Below are 16,695 nucleotides of genomic sequence, written 5' to 3'. Positions count from 1 at the left end.
AAATAGAGCCAACCTTAACCGGTACTGTGCAGTGGAAATGCATAATTTTTGTAACCACAATGAATCACAGTTAAACACAATTTGGCCTTAATTCAAGTGTCTTCTTCTCCGACAGGAGGCCAGTCTGTCCGTCTGGATGCTCTTCAGTGACAACACGGCCGCCACGCTGACCTACTTTGATCCCAAAGACTACAACTTCAATGCGTCCTCGCTGGACGACAAGGTAGCGTCAGTGTCCCAGGAGCCTCAGCAGCGTTGGCCCGTGGTGGTGGCAGAAGGCGAGGGCTCCGGCGAGATTGTGCGTGTGGAGATGACCATCTGCGAGGCCTGCCAGAAGACCAAACGCAAGAGCATCATCGCCTCGGCTGGCGTTTATGTCAAGGTCCGCTTCGGCCCGGAGGACGACTTTGAAGAGGACGTGACCACCGAAGGGGAGATTGAGTTAGCCCCCGTTACTAGGCGTCCCATCCTTGATCCCAACATGAGCGGGAGGATTTACGAGACATCTAACGAGCAGCCTGCCAGCGTTCCCATTGATTACACCAGCTTCCCCACCATTAGCAACCAGGAGCAGCCCACTGAGACCGACGACGAAGAGGAGGAGGAGGAAGATGACGACTTTGTACACTCGCGTCGCAACATGACCGACCTGGAGATCGGCATGTACGCCCTCCTGGGGGTCTTCTGCCTCGCCATCTTGGTCTTTCTCATCAACTGTATCGTCTTTGTGCTCAAGTACCGCCACAAGCGGATTCCTCCGGAAGGCCAGGCCAACATGGACCACTCCCACCACTGGGTCTTCCTGGGCAACGGCCAGCCGCTGAGGGCCCAGTGCGACCTGTCGCCACAGCAGGTGGAAAGCCCCGGTAATCCCTTGGAGGGCGTTCAGACATGCTGTCATGGCGACCACCACAGCAGTGGCAGCTCCCAAACCAGTGTGCAGAGCCAGGTGCACGGCCGCGGTGACGGCAGCTCCGGCGGCTCCACCAAGGAGACCGGCGAGGACGCCAGCTCGCCGACGTCCAAACGCAAGAGAGTCAAGTTCACCACCTTTACCACGCTGCCCACCGAGGACCTGCCCTACAACTCCATCCCCATCGCGGACGAGGAGGACATTCAGTGGGTGTGTCAGGATATGGGCTTCCAAGACCCCGAGGAACTGCACGACTACATGCGCAGAATAAAAGAAATCGCCTGAGAGCCGAGGCGCCGCTTCTTTCTTCTTATCATTTTTCTTTTTCACCTCAGTGAAAGACAACCTTTCTCAGACAGAGTTTGGTTAGCGTTTGTTCCGTTTAGTTTGCACAGTGCTGTAATCTTAAACACGCTCTCACTCGCCACAAAGGAGTTTAAAAAAAAGAAAAAAGGAGGACGCAATAGGGAGCCAAAGACTTGACCTAGAGGACGGGTGATCTTGCAAGATCTGAGCCCGACGCTCGCTTCATTGGGCTTCAGTGGAAGTGGACACGAGTGTACGAGCTCCGAACAAAGAGGCCTTTGATGAACACGCTACAAAAATACTGTCAAAGACTCTCATGAAAGCTATTTTAAAGTTGTTTTTTTTGGTTTTGCCAAAGTAGAAAAAGAGTTAATGGCAGTACTTTTTCCTCATTGTCCTTTGTGTCGCTACACAGGTATGATTTATAGTCATTGCTTACATTTTTCTACAAGCTGTCGCCGCCACACTACTACTACTCGTACTACTACTGCTACTACTACTACTACTACTACTACTGCTCTCCTTTGGCCCCGGAACAATTCCAATGCCTTACAACCACACAGGTCACAGTTCACTGGTATCGGCGAGGCTGGAGGCGGTGTTGAGCGTCTTACTCTGTAGCAAGCAGCTTTTGCATGGACGGAGGCACAATCACTTATTATTATTATTCTTCTTCTTCTTATTATTATTATTATTAATTGCCCCCACCCATCATCTAAATTTGTAAATGTTTGTATGGTAAGAATATAATCATGCATTATGTGCATGCCATGATGATGCCACATACGTGCAAACATTCCTCTCTGGTGTATATATACTATATACTGTGTATATATATATATATATATATATATATATATATATATATATATGTATATGTATATGTATACTGTATATATACATATATACTGTATATCCAGACAACTGCTTGCACTGACAAAAAGCGCCATAAAACTTGTAGCTGTTGTGTTTTTTAAAAACTGTTGGACTGTTAAAGTTGACACCCCCCCCGCCCCCCTCAAAATTGTTTTTACGATCTGTCTGGAGCACAAAATCCTCTAATCTCAGCGTTAATCCACAAAGAAGGCCACTGAAGACATAGTGTGTGTGGCGTTTTTCTCATCTTTAGTCGTTTTTACAAAATATTCGGATGCAAATGAGAGACAGGATGTGTGTGTGTGTCGCATGTCATCTGGGCAACGTGTAATCTGGATTAAATGTAACAGAGAGTACCATCAATCTGTGTCATTTTGCAACTTGGGTCATTTGTTATCTGGGTAACATGTAATCCGTGTAACACATAATCTGGTTAATTTTGTAATCTGGATGACATTTAATCTCGCTAATCTGTAGCCTGGGTAATGTGCAAACTCAGTTATATGTAACCTGGCTTCCACTATGAATCCAGGTAACCTGTCCTTTGTGTTACTTGTAACCTTGGTAACGTAGTCGGTAACAATCAAATTTGTAATCTGGGGTGATCTGGCTAACACATGATATACAGTCTGTTCAACATATAATCTAAGTAGTTTATAATCTGGGTAACATGTATTCAGGGTTACATATAATTTGCTAAAATGCCATTTTAGAATCTAGGTAACGTCAGTCTGAATGATTTGTAATCTGGGTTATATATTATATGATGTTAGGCCTACATGCAATCTTGGTAACATAATCTGGATGATTTGTAATACGGGTTATTCTGGCTAACACGTTGTCTGGGTAACATGTAATGTGTGTTATATATAATATGGATAACATGCACTCTGGGTAACATTCAATCCAAGTGATTTGTAATTCAGGGTTATACAGTATATGTAATATGGCTATCTCGTAATCTGAATCATTTGTTATCTTGGTCACATGCAATCTGTGTTATAAATAATCTGACAAACATGTAATCTCAGAAACATCATTTGGATAGTTTGCAGTGTAGATTGCATGTAGTCTGAGCGACATGTAATTTGTGTTACTTTTAATCAACTTTCAATCTTGAGTAATTTGTCATCGGGGTAATTTGTAATCTGTGTTCTATCTAATCTGGTAACATGGAATCCAAGTAACATAATCTGGGAAACAATCCTAGAAATATGGCTAGCACATAACCTGGGTAACACAAAATCTAGGTACTTGGTAATCTGGGTTGCACGTAATTTGGTTTGCGCATAATCCAGGTGTCTGTAAAATGGGTGATAAGTATTACATATGTTACAGGTTACATGTACTCTAACAATGAATCTGGATTACATGTAATCTGGGTAGCATGCAATCTATAGTTTTCTATAATCTGGGTGTCATGTAATCTGGGTCGCATGTCATCTGTGTGCGATATAATATGTGTGACATGTAATCTGGATTAGGTGTCATCCGCGTGGACGTATCTCAGGTTGTTGATGAGATGGCTGATGGCCAGATGAGCGTGATGGAGACAGGTTGTTTTGAGATAATGCACTGCAGAGAGCGGAGAGTGAAAGCAGTGACGGCTCCGGAAAGAAAGCAAATGAAATACACGACCAAGCTCAGTTTGCGGCATGACAGCGGAGCTAATTGTGCTTTTAATTGCTGTCGCTCTTTGTAGTCTTTAGCGTTTTAGCGGAGAGCACTTTGAAGGTTCTTTAAGATAATCAAACAAGTTCCTTTTTTCCCAACACACTAATGAAGCAAACCATGAGATCAAATATCCTTTTTCTTCCCTTCTTGTGTCACTTTTTCTCTTTTATTTCAAACTGCTTCTAAGGGCTTGGGGATAGGTCTGAAGGCCGACTGTGGGATTTAAGAGGGGACAGAGAGACGTTCCTCCTCTTTGTAGTGATAAAGAACATCATGCAGCATCTGATCTCCACTGCACTGGTGCTTTCATTAAAGACTCAGTCCAGAACCGTCTCATGCAAAAACAAGGTTTGCATTATGAAATGTTCACATTTAATTTGAAGGACAACATTTCCATTTCATTTAGTCGTCAAACCATTTTGACCTGACGAACGTGCACCCCGAGAGCACCGACCTCCTCCAAACCCAATTTTATTTTTTAAATGCATATTTTACTATGTTTCATGGATCGGCTCTGGGTTTTTGTCAACCTTGGTAGCTTTTGAATAACCTTTGCTAAATGTCATATAAACAAACAACCAAACTGCTTGGCTTTGACTAGGGCTGTCAAAGGATCAGATTAATCACAGTTTTCAAATATTTGTTCATATGAGTGTAAAGGTGACAATTGGGGTGTTATTTCAAGTCAAGGGAGCTCTAATATTGTATAAAATAAATACTTAGAAGGTTGAAAACAGGTTTTCTATGCTCCAACTACGAAAATATTTCATTAAAAAAATTAATCTGGGTCGGATTAACCGCAATAAATGAAGGACGACTATTTTCTGGGATTTTTGAGCACACCTAAATCCACTTTTTGTTTTTCTTTGTCTTTCTGTTTATTTAGACCACACACACATGCATAACAAAGTTGATGCACCTTGAGTGAGTGTGGTGACTTTGCATTTTTGCAGAGTACGAGCATGAAACGAGTGCAGCTCGTGCTTATCCGTAATCGTTATGAAGGAAAATCCTCATTAGGTAACTACTTATGTATTCACTCTTCACGCTCTGTGATTGGTCAGTCACACACAGCGACCGCCCCCCCCCCAACAGACTCCCTCCAGCCAGAGAGAGGAGTTGAAAACTGCCTCCACTCCAGACAAGTTTTTTTTTTTTAGGTTTTCCTCAGTTCAGCTCGTATCTGAAGTTGTTGGTAAACTTGTTTCATCACATACGCCGTGCTTTTGACAAGACAGAGCTGTAAACGGCTCGTGTTGCGTTGCTCACTGCCGGTGTTTTGTTTTGGGTTTTTTTCGTCTGCTTGCTTCTACTTTGGCTGGTGATACAAAGTCATTTGGAAAACTTGGCTTGTAGTACTGAACGCGGTGCTTTCGAGAAAACTACAGCGCCTGAATCACACTAAAAATATCAACGTCATTTATAAAAGACATTAGTTAATATGTCATTTTTGACAGCCCTAGTTTTGACACAAAACCTTGTACGTAATCTATGATGTAGATTGCACATGTATATAGACACATCATGCATCTGGATTGGGGCTTTAAAGCAAAACTGCACTTTTTTTGGAATTTTGTCCATCATACACAATCCTTATGTGAAACATGAACATATTTCTTTCCCTTTTCTGTGCATTCTAAAAAAAGAAAACGAGTTAGAATGAGCCAGCTAACATTGCACATCATGGGAGGCACATATTCCGACTTTGTAGCCCTCTAAAAGAACCTCTGTCAAGGTGTTATGGTTTTATATCCATGCTGTGATCATGCATTAACAGGTACATTGATAACATGTAATACTTACAGTATCTTGCCGTATTTTGATGATTTAAAACATTACCGAAACGTCTTTCCTCTGCGCATTGATGTGCCATAGCCCATAGAAGCTAACGCTACTTCCGTCAACAACAGCAGCGTAGAAACAGCGGCGACCCTTACAATGTACGCTCTCATTGGGATGGCTGTGTCTTCCAGCACAGGACTTGGCTTCAGTCCTCAGGTAAAAATGCTGACAGCAAATGAGTATGTTGTTGAGTTTTCGTAGCGAAATTGAGAGCCAGTAGTATCCACTCTTCAGTCTGTCCCGTTGCAGCGGCTTGAGGCGTTGTGAGTGACGCTGAGACTAGCTAGCTGTTGTGTTACTCTGCCAGATAAGTATAGTTTTTTGTGTTAGCTGCTACAATAATATCGCTGTACAGTAGTTTGGTTCATATACAGGTCAGTTATGTCAATAGAACGCCGTTGGTGGTTTTTTGAGGGTTTTCTAGGGCTTTATTGTCGAAATAGATGCCTCTCATGACGTGCAGTGTTAGCTGGCTCATGCTAACTCGTTTTCTCTTTTTAGAACGCACAGAAAAGTTCATGTTTCACATAAGGATTGTGAATGATGGGGAAAATTCAAAAAAAAAAAAGTGCAGTTTTCCTGTCAAGGTTCTATGCATGCTTCATTGAGAAAGTCGTCTCTCATGTTTGGCTCTCTCAGGATGAATGTAGGCTTCCCAGTTAATTCATCACTTCATAACAACAACAAGCTGGCTGCTTCACTGTAAATCCTATGAGAACAGATGAAGTGCCTACCAGCACCTTCTTCTTGGTTTTTATGTAAATATGTTGCCATGTTTCAGTTCTTCCATGTTCTGCCTTTTGATTTTGTTTTTGTAACGCTGCTGGGGTGTTTGGTTTCTTTCTCACAAGCTGCTACTAGAAATGTAGTCGCCGCCCGCCGCCACACACACAAACACACACACCACGATGTTCATGTACAGAGCACTGATCTATTTCCTGTATTCTCTTGCAAACAAATCCTTGTATTTTCCTGTTATATGTAAAATACTAAAGAAAATGCAATACTGCACTAAAGGTGTGATGGTTTTTTTATTACAACTAAGGACAACCACCGCCTTGGACTGCAAGTTGGTTTGAAACTTACTTAAAAAGGAAGGAAATGGTTTACAATGAGTCCTTAGAACAGTCCAGTTGTTCTGGGGGGGATGTCACATGTCCAGAAGGCTAAGGACCTGAAGTGCCGGACTTCTTTTCAGAGTTATTTTTATTTTGTGTTCAATCATACCTTCATACCTTCAGGCCACACAGTCATGGTGAAGACAGAGCTGAGCCTTAAGGCATCGCTCTCAATTCCTCAATGTTTCCACCTTCATCTATGGGTCGTGACCGAAAGAAGGAGATCACAAGCGGATGGAATGAGTTTCCTCCGTAGGGTGGCTAGACTCACCGTCAGAGATAAGGTGAGGAGCTCGGTCATCCGGGGGGAGCTCCGAGTAGAGCCACTGCTCTTTCACATCGAGAGGAGCCAGTTGAGGTGGCCCCGGCATCTCTTCCGGATGCCACCTGGACTCCTCCCTGGTGAAGTGTTCTGGGCATGCCCAGCCGGGAGAAGGCCCTGGGGCAGATTATGACACGCTGGAGGGATCATGTCTCACAGCTGGCATGGGAATGCCTCGGTGTCTTCCCAGTGGAACTGGAAGAGGTGGCTGGAGACCGGCAAGTCTGGACTTCCCTAGTGAGACTTCTTCACCCGCGACCCGGACCCAGATAAGCGGAAGAAAATGGATGGGCGAATGTCGCACATTCACCAAATGGATGATAATGTGATACCTTAAAACACAAGCAAAATGTTTACATTGGTCAAAGATCCTCTATATGACAGGAGCTAAAGATATCTCCTAAAAAAATGTTGTACACATGCACACTACATCACTACACTACAGGAGGTTGCTTACAGCCACAGCTGTTAAAGCTAGCAGTTATTTGCTTTTATTGTCCATTCACTTGGCGCCTTTATTTTGTCCTGTCCAGCCATTGGGACAGATAGTATTGTTGATCTAAATGCCCTTACATGCTAAACAGATTTGCTCTGCCAGGGAAAAGTGTAAGATATTCTTTCCCTGTTATATAGATTTTATTTGACTTCATTTGATGTTTTATTCTTATGCAAATTTGGAGTGGCCGGCTGGAGCAGGAGGGGATAGAAAAGAAGAGAAAAGAAAACAGTGGGGGTACAGTGCGGGGACAAGAGCGGGACAATACAGAGAGAGACAGCAATTGCAATGACGATAACAAAACAACAGAAGCAAACAGGACTACATGAGCAAATGTCTATAACAGCCATAAAAACCATAATGGAAATAACAAAATAATCAACAGCCACAGTGGTAATACTGTTTTGGAACAGTTTATAGTTATTAGTGGTAATAGTAGTAATGAAAATATGAACCATAATAGTGAACCAAATGATAATAACTGTAATGCACACAACTGTAATTACTATAATGTTACTGCCAACATCACCATCACTGTAATAAAGCATATTAACACCCTGGATAAATCAGAGCGTTATGTGGAGAAGTACGTATGTGTTGTGAGTGTGTATATGTGTGCATGTCTGCATGGATAGAAATATGCGTGTATGTGTGAACGTGTAAATGTCACTGAGAATGTATGAAAGTAGAGGGACTACCTCCCAGAATCCAGCAAGCCACGTCCCACACTGCCAGGCCAAGCCCCACCAGGGAGACCAGAAAGGGCCACAGAGAGGCAACCCCAACCAGAAACAGGGCACCGGCAGGCCGGAGAACAGACAACCCCTGAGACCGGCAAGACACCACACCCCATAAGGGCAGGCGGGCACCGGGGGCCACACACCAGCGGGCCCAGAGCTGCCCCCGCCAACTGGAAAGGAGCCAACCCACAACCAAGAGCGCCGGCCCCCCACCTCTCCCAGGCAGCCCCAGGCCACCCCAGCCACCTTGAGTGAATGTGGTGACTCCAGCCGCCGGGCCCCACCAGCCATCGGGATACAGAACACCCCCCCATCCTCAGAACCAACACTGTACCACCCACGCACCGGAGCAACACCCCCGACAACTCGGCGGCTTTAAGAGTTGCAGGATTTTACTGAATTAGACTGAGACAGACTTTAATGATCCACAAGCAAAATTGTGTAGTTTCAAGTAGGGCAATAGTCTAAGAAAAAAACAAATTGCAATACAATGTAATTGAAATATCTAAAATAGAAATAATATAAAATATACAAGATTTGTATATTTACAAATAAGAGCAAAATATACATAAATTCATACTGTTTAGAAAGACACGACAGAAAACAGTACAGCACAATAATGCGCTGGATCAATGATAAATAATTATGTGATTATGTGTTGCAGGCAGGTGAGGTATTGTAGAGCTGGATGGCATGTGGAATGAATGAAGTCCTGTAGCGTTCACTGTGGGAGTGGAACTGGAAGAGTCTGTTGTAGAATGGGCCCCGCTGCTCCTGTATGGTGGAGTGGATGAGCAGTTTGCCCAGTGTCCTCCTGTCTCTCACTGTCTCAGACGCCTCCAATTGAGTGCTGATAACTTGTCCTGCTTTCCGGATGAGATTGTCCATTCGGTCCATGTCCTTTTTGCTGGAGCTGCTCCCCCAACAAGCCACTGCAAAGTACAGTAGAAGACCTCCAGCTGCTTGCTGCACACACTGAAGAAACTAAGCTTCAACTTCAAGCTTCAACAACTGCCACCTCCCGACCCTGAAAGGTGATGGGCTCCACGGGAGTCCTCTTCCTCCTGCAGTCAATCGCCAGCTCCACATTATTATTCACCACAATCCACCATAGCAGGTGGTTTGGCTGGCATCACTCTACACAATCAGCAATCAGTGTCCTGTACTCCTCCTCCCGTCCATCTCTGATACACCCAACAGTCATCAAAGAACTTCTGCAGGTGGCAGGACCCGGAGCTGCACTGGAAATCAGAGGTGTACCAAGTGAACAAAAATAGAGACAGGACAGTCCCCTGCAGAGCACCTACACTACTGACCACAGTATCAGACAGGGAGCCCCGCAGTCGTACAAACTGGGGCCTGTCAGATAAGTAGTCAGTAATCCAGGAGACAGTTGATGAGCTGACACCCATCCTGAGCAGCTCATCCGAAAGGGCTGCATGGTATTAAAGGCGCTTGAGTCAAAGAACAGGAGGAAAGTCAAAGAACACGATCCTCACAGTGCCCTTCCCATCATCAGCAGATGGATGACAGCATCCTCCACACTAACATGTGGCTGATACATAAACTGCAAGGGACCAGGGAAGGGGCCACCAGCGGTCTCAGCTGAGCCGGGACAAGTCTCTCAAGGACCTTCATTACGAGTGACATCAGGGCAACCGGTCTGAAGTCGTTGAGGCCAGATGGGATGTGCTTCTTGGGCACCGGCACTATGCAGGATGTTTTCCAGTTTCACACTCAGTTTGAAGATGAATTGCCGGATCCCAGTCTGCTGATCAGCACAAGTCCTCAGAATCCAAGGGTTAACATGGTCCTGGCCTGCTTACTTGGCTTGGTTGACTCTCTCCAGCTGACTTCTCAGCTGGCTAGGTGTCAGAGTCAACGGGCCAGTTCCGTCAGTGAGGGTAGAAGTAGGGCGCTGGGAAGCAGCGTTGTCTGTGGTGGGTTGTGGATTGCTTGTCTGAGGAGTATGATGATTGGAGCGGTGGAAAGGGGTCAGCAGGGGGTCCAGCGCTGAGTCTATTGAAGAACGCATTCAGCTTGTTGGCTCTGTCTGGACCCTCATCCTGCTGCATGGCCTTGCTGTTGAAGCCAGTGATCGCCTTCATGCTCTTCCACACGTCCCGAGTGTTGTTCTGCTGGGGACTGACCTCCAGCTTCCACCTGGAGGCATCTTTACACTCTCTCAGTTTGACCTTAAAGGGACAGTTTGAATTTTTTGACATGAAGTTGTATGACATCCCTATCAGCAGTGTCGTCCGTCAACAGTGACTGACGACCCACTTGTCCCGTGAGCCCAGTTCAGGTCAGATTTCAGTGATGAGAAACGTACTTCCGGTTTGTTGCTGGGGCTACTTAAGTCAAGAGTTTGGCTTCTGAAAACAATATGCATTCAAAAGAGTAATACATTTGCATGACAAAAATGCCTCCTCGAAAAAATCAGACCTCACAAATTGCTCAGACAGAGACCCTGCAAAAGAGCAATATCATTTATCATTTATTCACATGTGCCAGTAGTATGGGAAATACGATAATCCAAGGACTCCAACAGTTTGATTTGGTTTATTTTTTGTTTATTAAGCGACGCACGTTAACAACGTCCTCCATGGGAGCTTGTCGACTCTCAAATGTCATCTGTGAATGCTTTTTACTTAGCTTGAACCCGTGATTTCATAAACCGCCCTTGATGGTTATCAACATCCTGCATGTTTTGAAAAAATGACACAAGGGGAAATCAGTGGCAGCTTGTTTTGTTGTTACACACGGTGACAAGCACACCTGCTGTAGGGGGCAGTGTTGAGCTCATTCAAGTCTGTCAAAATGCAACCAGAAGCATTTCAAAAAAGCATCTGCTCAGCGATGTTGCTGCTTTTTCCACGTTTCCTCTTTGACTAACAGGCCCCGTGGTGGAGGCTGTGATCTCAGTCAAGATGCTCCTCCGCCATGGAGTCTTGACAGCCCAAATCTCTTTTAACGCCATAAAGCATCAGCAGTAAATGTCATGTTTGGGCATCATCCCTCTAAATCTCTCAAAGAAACTTTTTCTTCTTCTTCTTCTGCTTCTTCTTCTTCTAGACATGATTCTCTCAGACATCCAGCCACTGCCATCCATCACAAGGCAGCTTTCTCTGTTGCTGCATAATAGAAGAGTGGAAAAGCATAAATTTACCTAGAAATAAGTACAACGCAGACCGCAGCCAAGGTATTCAAGGTCATACGGGTCCGCTCCGGTCTGCCCGCCAGTAACTGCCCCCACCCGATGCAAGCAGACCGTAAAAGAAAAAAGTGTTGTTTTTTAATCTACACTTACTCTACATTCATAACCTCACCAATCTTTTTTAAACCTGTCCTGTCCAGCCTGTAGGGCAAAAAGTATTGTTGCTATAGATGCCGGGAACGGGAGAGGATAAGCAGAGAAAAGGAGGCAGAGGAGGAGTGTGGGGACAATGGCGTGGGGAACAAGACAGGGAGACACAAAAACAACAACAACAGCACTACATCAGCAAATGCCTATGATAACCATAGAATCCACAGTAGTAATAACAAGATCATATTAGCAGCCACAGTGATAATAGTGTTGAGACAGCAATGCTGATTAGTAGTAATAACACACACACACACACACAAACGTACGCCGACACCGTAGCCGCTCCCCCAACACTCGGAAGCCGCATCGTGGCAACCTGACAGGCCCACACTAAAATAGCACACAGCACCCCACTAGGAGTCCACCAGAGCCTACCCGAAGCTCACAGAGGGACCCACGGCCCAAGTCACTCCAAGACCAGCACTGCAAATTCCCCGGTGAAAGCCCCTGTACCAACCGGTCACAGTGGCCCCTCTGGGAAGGGCAGGCAAGCCACACCAAAACTCCCCACAGATCCATTCAGAGTGAGCCATAAAATTTTAAAATTTTTCAAAATCTCACCAAAATGTAAGGGGTTATTGTTTGGACCATGTTCCAACTCTTGACAATGTTTCATCAAAATCGACTGTGTAACTTTTTCTGTAGCTTTTCCGTAATCCCACTAATAAACAAGCAATCAGTTGCGTTGTAGCGCAAACACGCTAGCTAGCAAACAAATGAACATGGAAATGGCAGGTGTAGTTTTTGTGAATCGCTGTAAAACATACGGAAATCGGTTGCCTAGTTGTAGCATAAACATGCTAACAAATAAACAGAATATTCTTTCTTGCACACTCTCAAAATATTTAACTTGTTTTTACACGTCTTATATGTTTTTTGTGCTTCTTTAGTTTTTTCGTATAATAAATCCCCTATACTGTATAATGTGTTTTTCTCCTTACAGGCATTTTGCAGTCCCTTTGTCATTCATGGCTGATTTCTCTCCTTTTGCTTATTAGACAATTGTCTCACTGGACAGTGCTTATTGTACAACTTCATGGAAATGTTTAGAAAGTTTTCATATGTTTCATGCACATCATTTTCACTGTACACACACTCCCATTGAAACATTGGCAGCTAACAAACAAACACTGAAATCGCTTGTGACGTTTTTGCATTATTCTGCTAGCTAACAAACAATGTCTGTACAGTACTGTTAGCTATCGATACCGCCGCTAATAGAGTGTCCAGGCTGGTCCACCAATACTATAGTATAGACCCTAGGTTCCAAAGTATGCCAATTGTCATATAAGGAGCCCCCGAGGGGACGTGGAGTAAAAGAAAATGATGGGAAAAATTTAAAAAGGACACATTTTTGTGAGAAATCGCAAAACTTTAACTCAAATTCAATCCATAAACGGGACGATGCCAACATCAGACTGGAATAAAAGATATGTAGGATGATTACTTATCTATTTATCAGTGCTCATAGGGAACACATTTTACACACCCGGAATGTCTGTAAAATTAATTAACTAATTAATTATTGCCAATATTTCAAGTTAATTCAGATAAAAAGGTTTATGTTTTCAAGTGTGCAGGAGTACATGGCTTCTGCTCAAATGTTTGAAGGGGTGCGCGACTGTAAAAAGTTTGGGAACCACTGGTATGGAACACTGAAGAAGGATTTTGAGGTGACCATGGCAACAGCGGTTAAGCTATTCTCCTTAGTACAAGCTACTGTTGCATCAACTTGATTTCTAATTCGCTGTTCTCGCCAATTTTTTTGTTATTGTAGCTTTAACTGCTCTTAATGTCTTTGAGGCCAAAGTATCTTAACACATTTTTTATTCCCCATCCCAGAGGAACAAGCAGGGAGAGACAGTTTTGTTTTATTTGAAAAAGTGTTGCTGTTTTGCAGCCAAGGACAAGTGAACCATTATTCATCATGGAGGGGGGGGTCACGTTGCACTTTAAAGTGGCGCTGAGGCTCAAGGTGCACGGTTGGAAAGCCTTACCCGTTTGAACCCTGATCAATGGACGCTAAGCCTCCCTCTCTGTCTTCATGATTGCACTTTCAAGGTGTTTTCATATGGTGTGTGTGTGTGTGTGTGTGTGTGTGTGTGTGTGTGTGTGTGTGTGTGTGTGTGTGTGAGGCGATAAAAGCCTGGGAGATAAAGAAAAGGAAAGTATAAATGTGACTTTCAAGCCTTTTGGGATGGCTGGAGAACGGGGCGACGCCGCACATCAAGTCATCATACATGTTTTATGAACGCCACGGACAAAAACTTTCTTTTTTTTTTTCAGAACCAGGACACACCTTTGTCAACATGTCCTGTCCTATAAGCACTACGAGGACACAGTTCAGCTATTATTTATTAGAAAGTTCCAAAGTTCAAACTTCTGTTTGTGTTCACCAAAAGCAACAAACATCATAGCAGGGAAAAGTAGTTTCTAACTGAATGAACACGGATATTTCTTTATTTTGTATATTAGACTTATTTCATTCATATTTGTTGGTATTTTATTTGTAATGTTTGTGTCATTTTCCACATTTTTATGTCTTATTTTTCCCCATTGTTAAATCAAATAATGGATCAATCTCAAGAAACCTCTGTTTGTGCTGCTTTCAAGTAGTGTCTGCAATTTAACTCTCACTTTCATACCAACAATTTGTGGTACTTTATCTACTTAAAACTCCGAAATACCATCAGATTTATTCATGAAAACTTTAGTAAAGAGTCAGTGGGTTCCAGAATAAGGAATATTCTAACCTTCATCTAAAGTTGTCAAAGCAGTGCCCGTGTTGTGTTCATGTCAACTCAGAAATTCTACCTTCACTGTTCACCACACTTCATATTATCACCATAACCTCCTTAAAATACCATGAATACTTTCATCCTCATGAAAGCCAATTACAAACGTCCTGTAGGTATAGCAATAGTAATAATGGTATATGTACGGTCATATATTAAACATGGTGCATTTACAGCCAATATGGAAAAAGGCTTGACAGCGTCGGCCGCCAAGCGTCTGCAGGAGGCTGATAACCTCCGGCATGTTTTCTCAGCCAACATGTCTGACTTAATCAACGGGCACTAGTCGGGCCTGGAGGAAAAATGAGGGGTGAATGCAAAGAAAGCAAATAAAACTCAACACATGACACATTTATTGGCGACTTTTGGGGATTCTTTCTCCCCACCATCGGGGCAACGGTTTGTCTTGGAATATTTGGATTATTTGAGGTCAAAGGCCAGCCCCAGTGTGCTTATTTGCGCGTGGCGACAATGCCATGTGTCTTCTCGCCGAGGCTATAAGAGGCAGTGATGCTGAGCTGATGGATGCATCCTGCCGCATCAATCATTACCGGATATTCCATGCGTCATTGTCAGCATTGTAGCTTACTCTGCATCAAACAGCGTGTGTCAAACAATGCAAATGAGCGGATACTTACAGGTAAATGACCTGGGAAGGCTACATGTGTTTGTTAAATGTTTGACACTTTCCTGTGTGCAGGTCTTCCTTTTTTTTTTTTTTTTTTTTTTTTTTACTTAATCCCTTGTGTCATTTGTTTTAAATGAGACAGGTAATCAGGTTGCGGAGATGGAATTGTTGCAGTAAAGGTGTTTATTTTAAGATGGCCTCGGGCTTCAGTGCACGCTGAGGTTTTTCTGCACACTTAGGCTTGATAGCTTCGATGTGGCCTGCTGGGATTGCCGAGTTACCATGGTGACGCGGCAACTTGTGGGAGCCATAAAAAAAGTTTGCACAAAGCAACAAAACTCAATTTACAAGCTTTGAAAAAGAGTTGTGTAACAAGTGTGTGTCTGTTACTTCTACTACTACTGTAGATTAAGCAAACTAAACTACTACAGTACCCCTGATGCATTGCGATTTAGGTCGGCCTACGTCATTGAAAAGCGTCGGCATCCAGCGTTAGTCAAGCAAGTGGAAAATAACTTTTAATACTGTATTTTTTTGGCAATCACTGTCGACGTTTCAACTTCGTAAACGAAATCGCGAGCCTCAAAAAAGTAATTTAGCCGTAAAACGACCATACAAGGCGGCGAAGTCTCCTAAGATAAGTTAGCAACGATGCTACAAACAAGTGTAGCTAGCTCTCGTGCGCGCTTCCTCATTTGACAGCTATTGAGTTGGAATGTAAACTTTTTAAAACTCACTAACTTGTTCCAATTAAGTAATTCTCGACAATGAGAGACCATGGTGCTCCTGAGAGAAGGGATGTGTCCTGGACTGGATGAAGATTTACTACGCCGCTTAAGAGATGCTCATATAAAAACAGGTTGGCGTTTTGTGTATAGACCTTCTCATTGCAAAGTGCTGTTCAATTCCTCTAAACGAAAAGCTGAAAATAAAACGATAAATGTGCTTCTCTTGTTTTGTTGTTCCTATAGTGGAAGACTTGGTCTCGTCCGGCACCGAGGAGCTTGCACAGAAATGTTCAGTGTCATATACGGTATTTATAGTTACATTTTTAAGGGAGAACATGATATGTTTGCAGAATTGTACAACAGACGGGTTCAAAATACATATAGGAAAATACATTAAAGCTTCAAAGCTAAACATTAAAGCTTAAAGCAGTGGTCACCAAACTTTTTGATAAATACTGTATATATGTACAGGTATATATATATATATATATATATATACTGTATATAATTTTTGCTGTTTTTTAAATTTTATTTTGTTTCTGCAGTGACGCAATGACAAATGAGCCACGGGCCGCAATTGGCCCCTGAGCTGCACTTTGGGCACCCTTATACCTCTACTTTTGTGGTCGGGTTGGGCTTGTTCCCTCAGTGTCGTGGACAAGGAGAGAGGGGGTGGTCAGTGCTACAACAGTCAGCCCTTAACGAGGGGTGTCGTCACGGCGCAAAGATTTTTTTGGAGGTGCACGTCTATGGAGTTATATTTGTGCCTTAACTTTGAGGTAGCAAAGGCAGATAGCGGCGAGGCGTATGTGTGTGTTCAGTGGACAAAATGTGTGACTTGTCGGTCGCTCTCCAGGAGGTGAGGGCACTGACATGATAATACATTTTTT

At 43.5% G+C, this 16,695-nt stretch overlaps 2 protein-coding genes across 4 annotated transcripts in view; both read left to right on the top strand.

The window, feature by feature from the left end:
- tmem132e (transmembrane protein 132E) overlaps positions 1–8,118 on the top strand; it is a 496,716-nt gene extending 488,598 nt beyond the window's left edge. For both annotated transcript variants that reach the window (XM_054754825.1, XM_054754824.1), the window contains exon 9: positions 116–8,118. In XM_054754825.1, coding sequence (XP_054610800.1) covers positions 116–1,198 — 1,083 coding nt within the window. In that variant the 3' untranslated portion in view covers positions 1,199–8,118. The remainder of the gene's footprint in view (positions 1–115) is intronic.
- Positions 8,119–15,504: 7,386 nt separating this feature from the next.
- rad51d (RAD51 paralog D) overlaps positions 15,505–16,695 on the top strand; it is a 41,982-nt gene continuing 40,791 nt past the window's right edge. For both annotated transcript variants that reach the window (XR_008566368.1, XM_054754930.1), the window contains exons 1-2: positions 15,505–15,936; positions 16,049–16,110. Coding sequence is in view for 1 of the 2 variants with exons in the window: in XM_054754930.1 (XP_054610905.1) it covers positions 15,855–15,936; positions 16,049–16,110 (144 nt within the window). In the remaining variant the exon portion in view is untranslated. The remainder of the gene's footprint in view (positions 15,937–16,048; positions 16,111–16,695) is intronic.

The sequence above is a fragment of the Dunckerocampus dactyliophorus genome, chromosome 16 (assembly GCF_027744805.1).
Source record: "Dunckerocampus dactyliophorus isolate RoL2022-P2 chromosome 16, RoL_Ddac_1.1, whole genome shotgun sequence".
Classification (NCBI taxonomy): Eukaryota; Metazoa; Chordata; class Actinopteri; order Syngnathiformes; family Syngnathidae; genus Dunckerocampus; species Dunckerocampus dactyliophorus.
The sequence above is the reverse complement of the archived record's forward strand: the minus strand, read 5'-3'. Positions and strand labels throughout refer to the sequence as shown.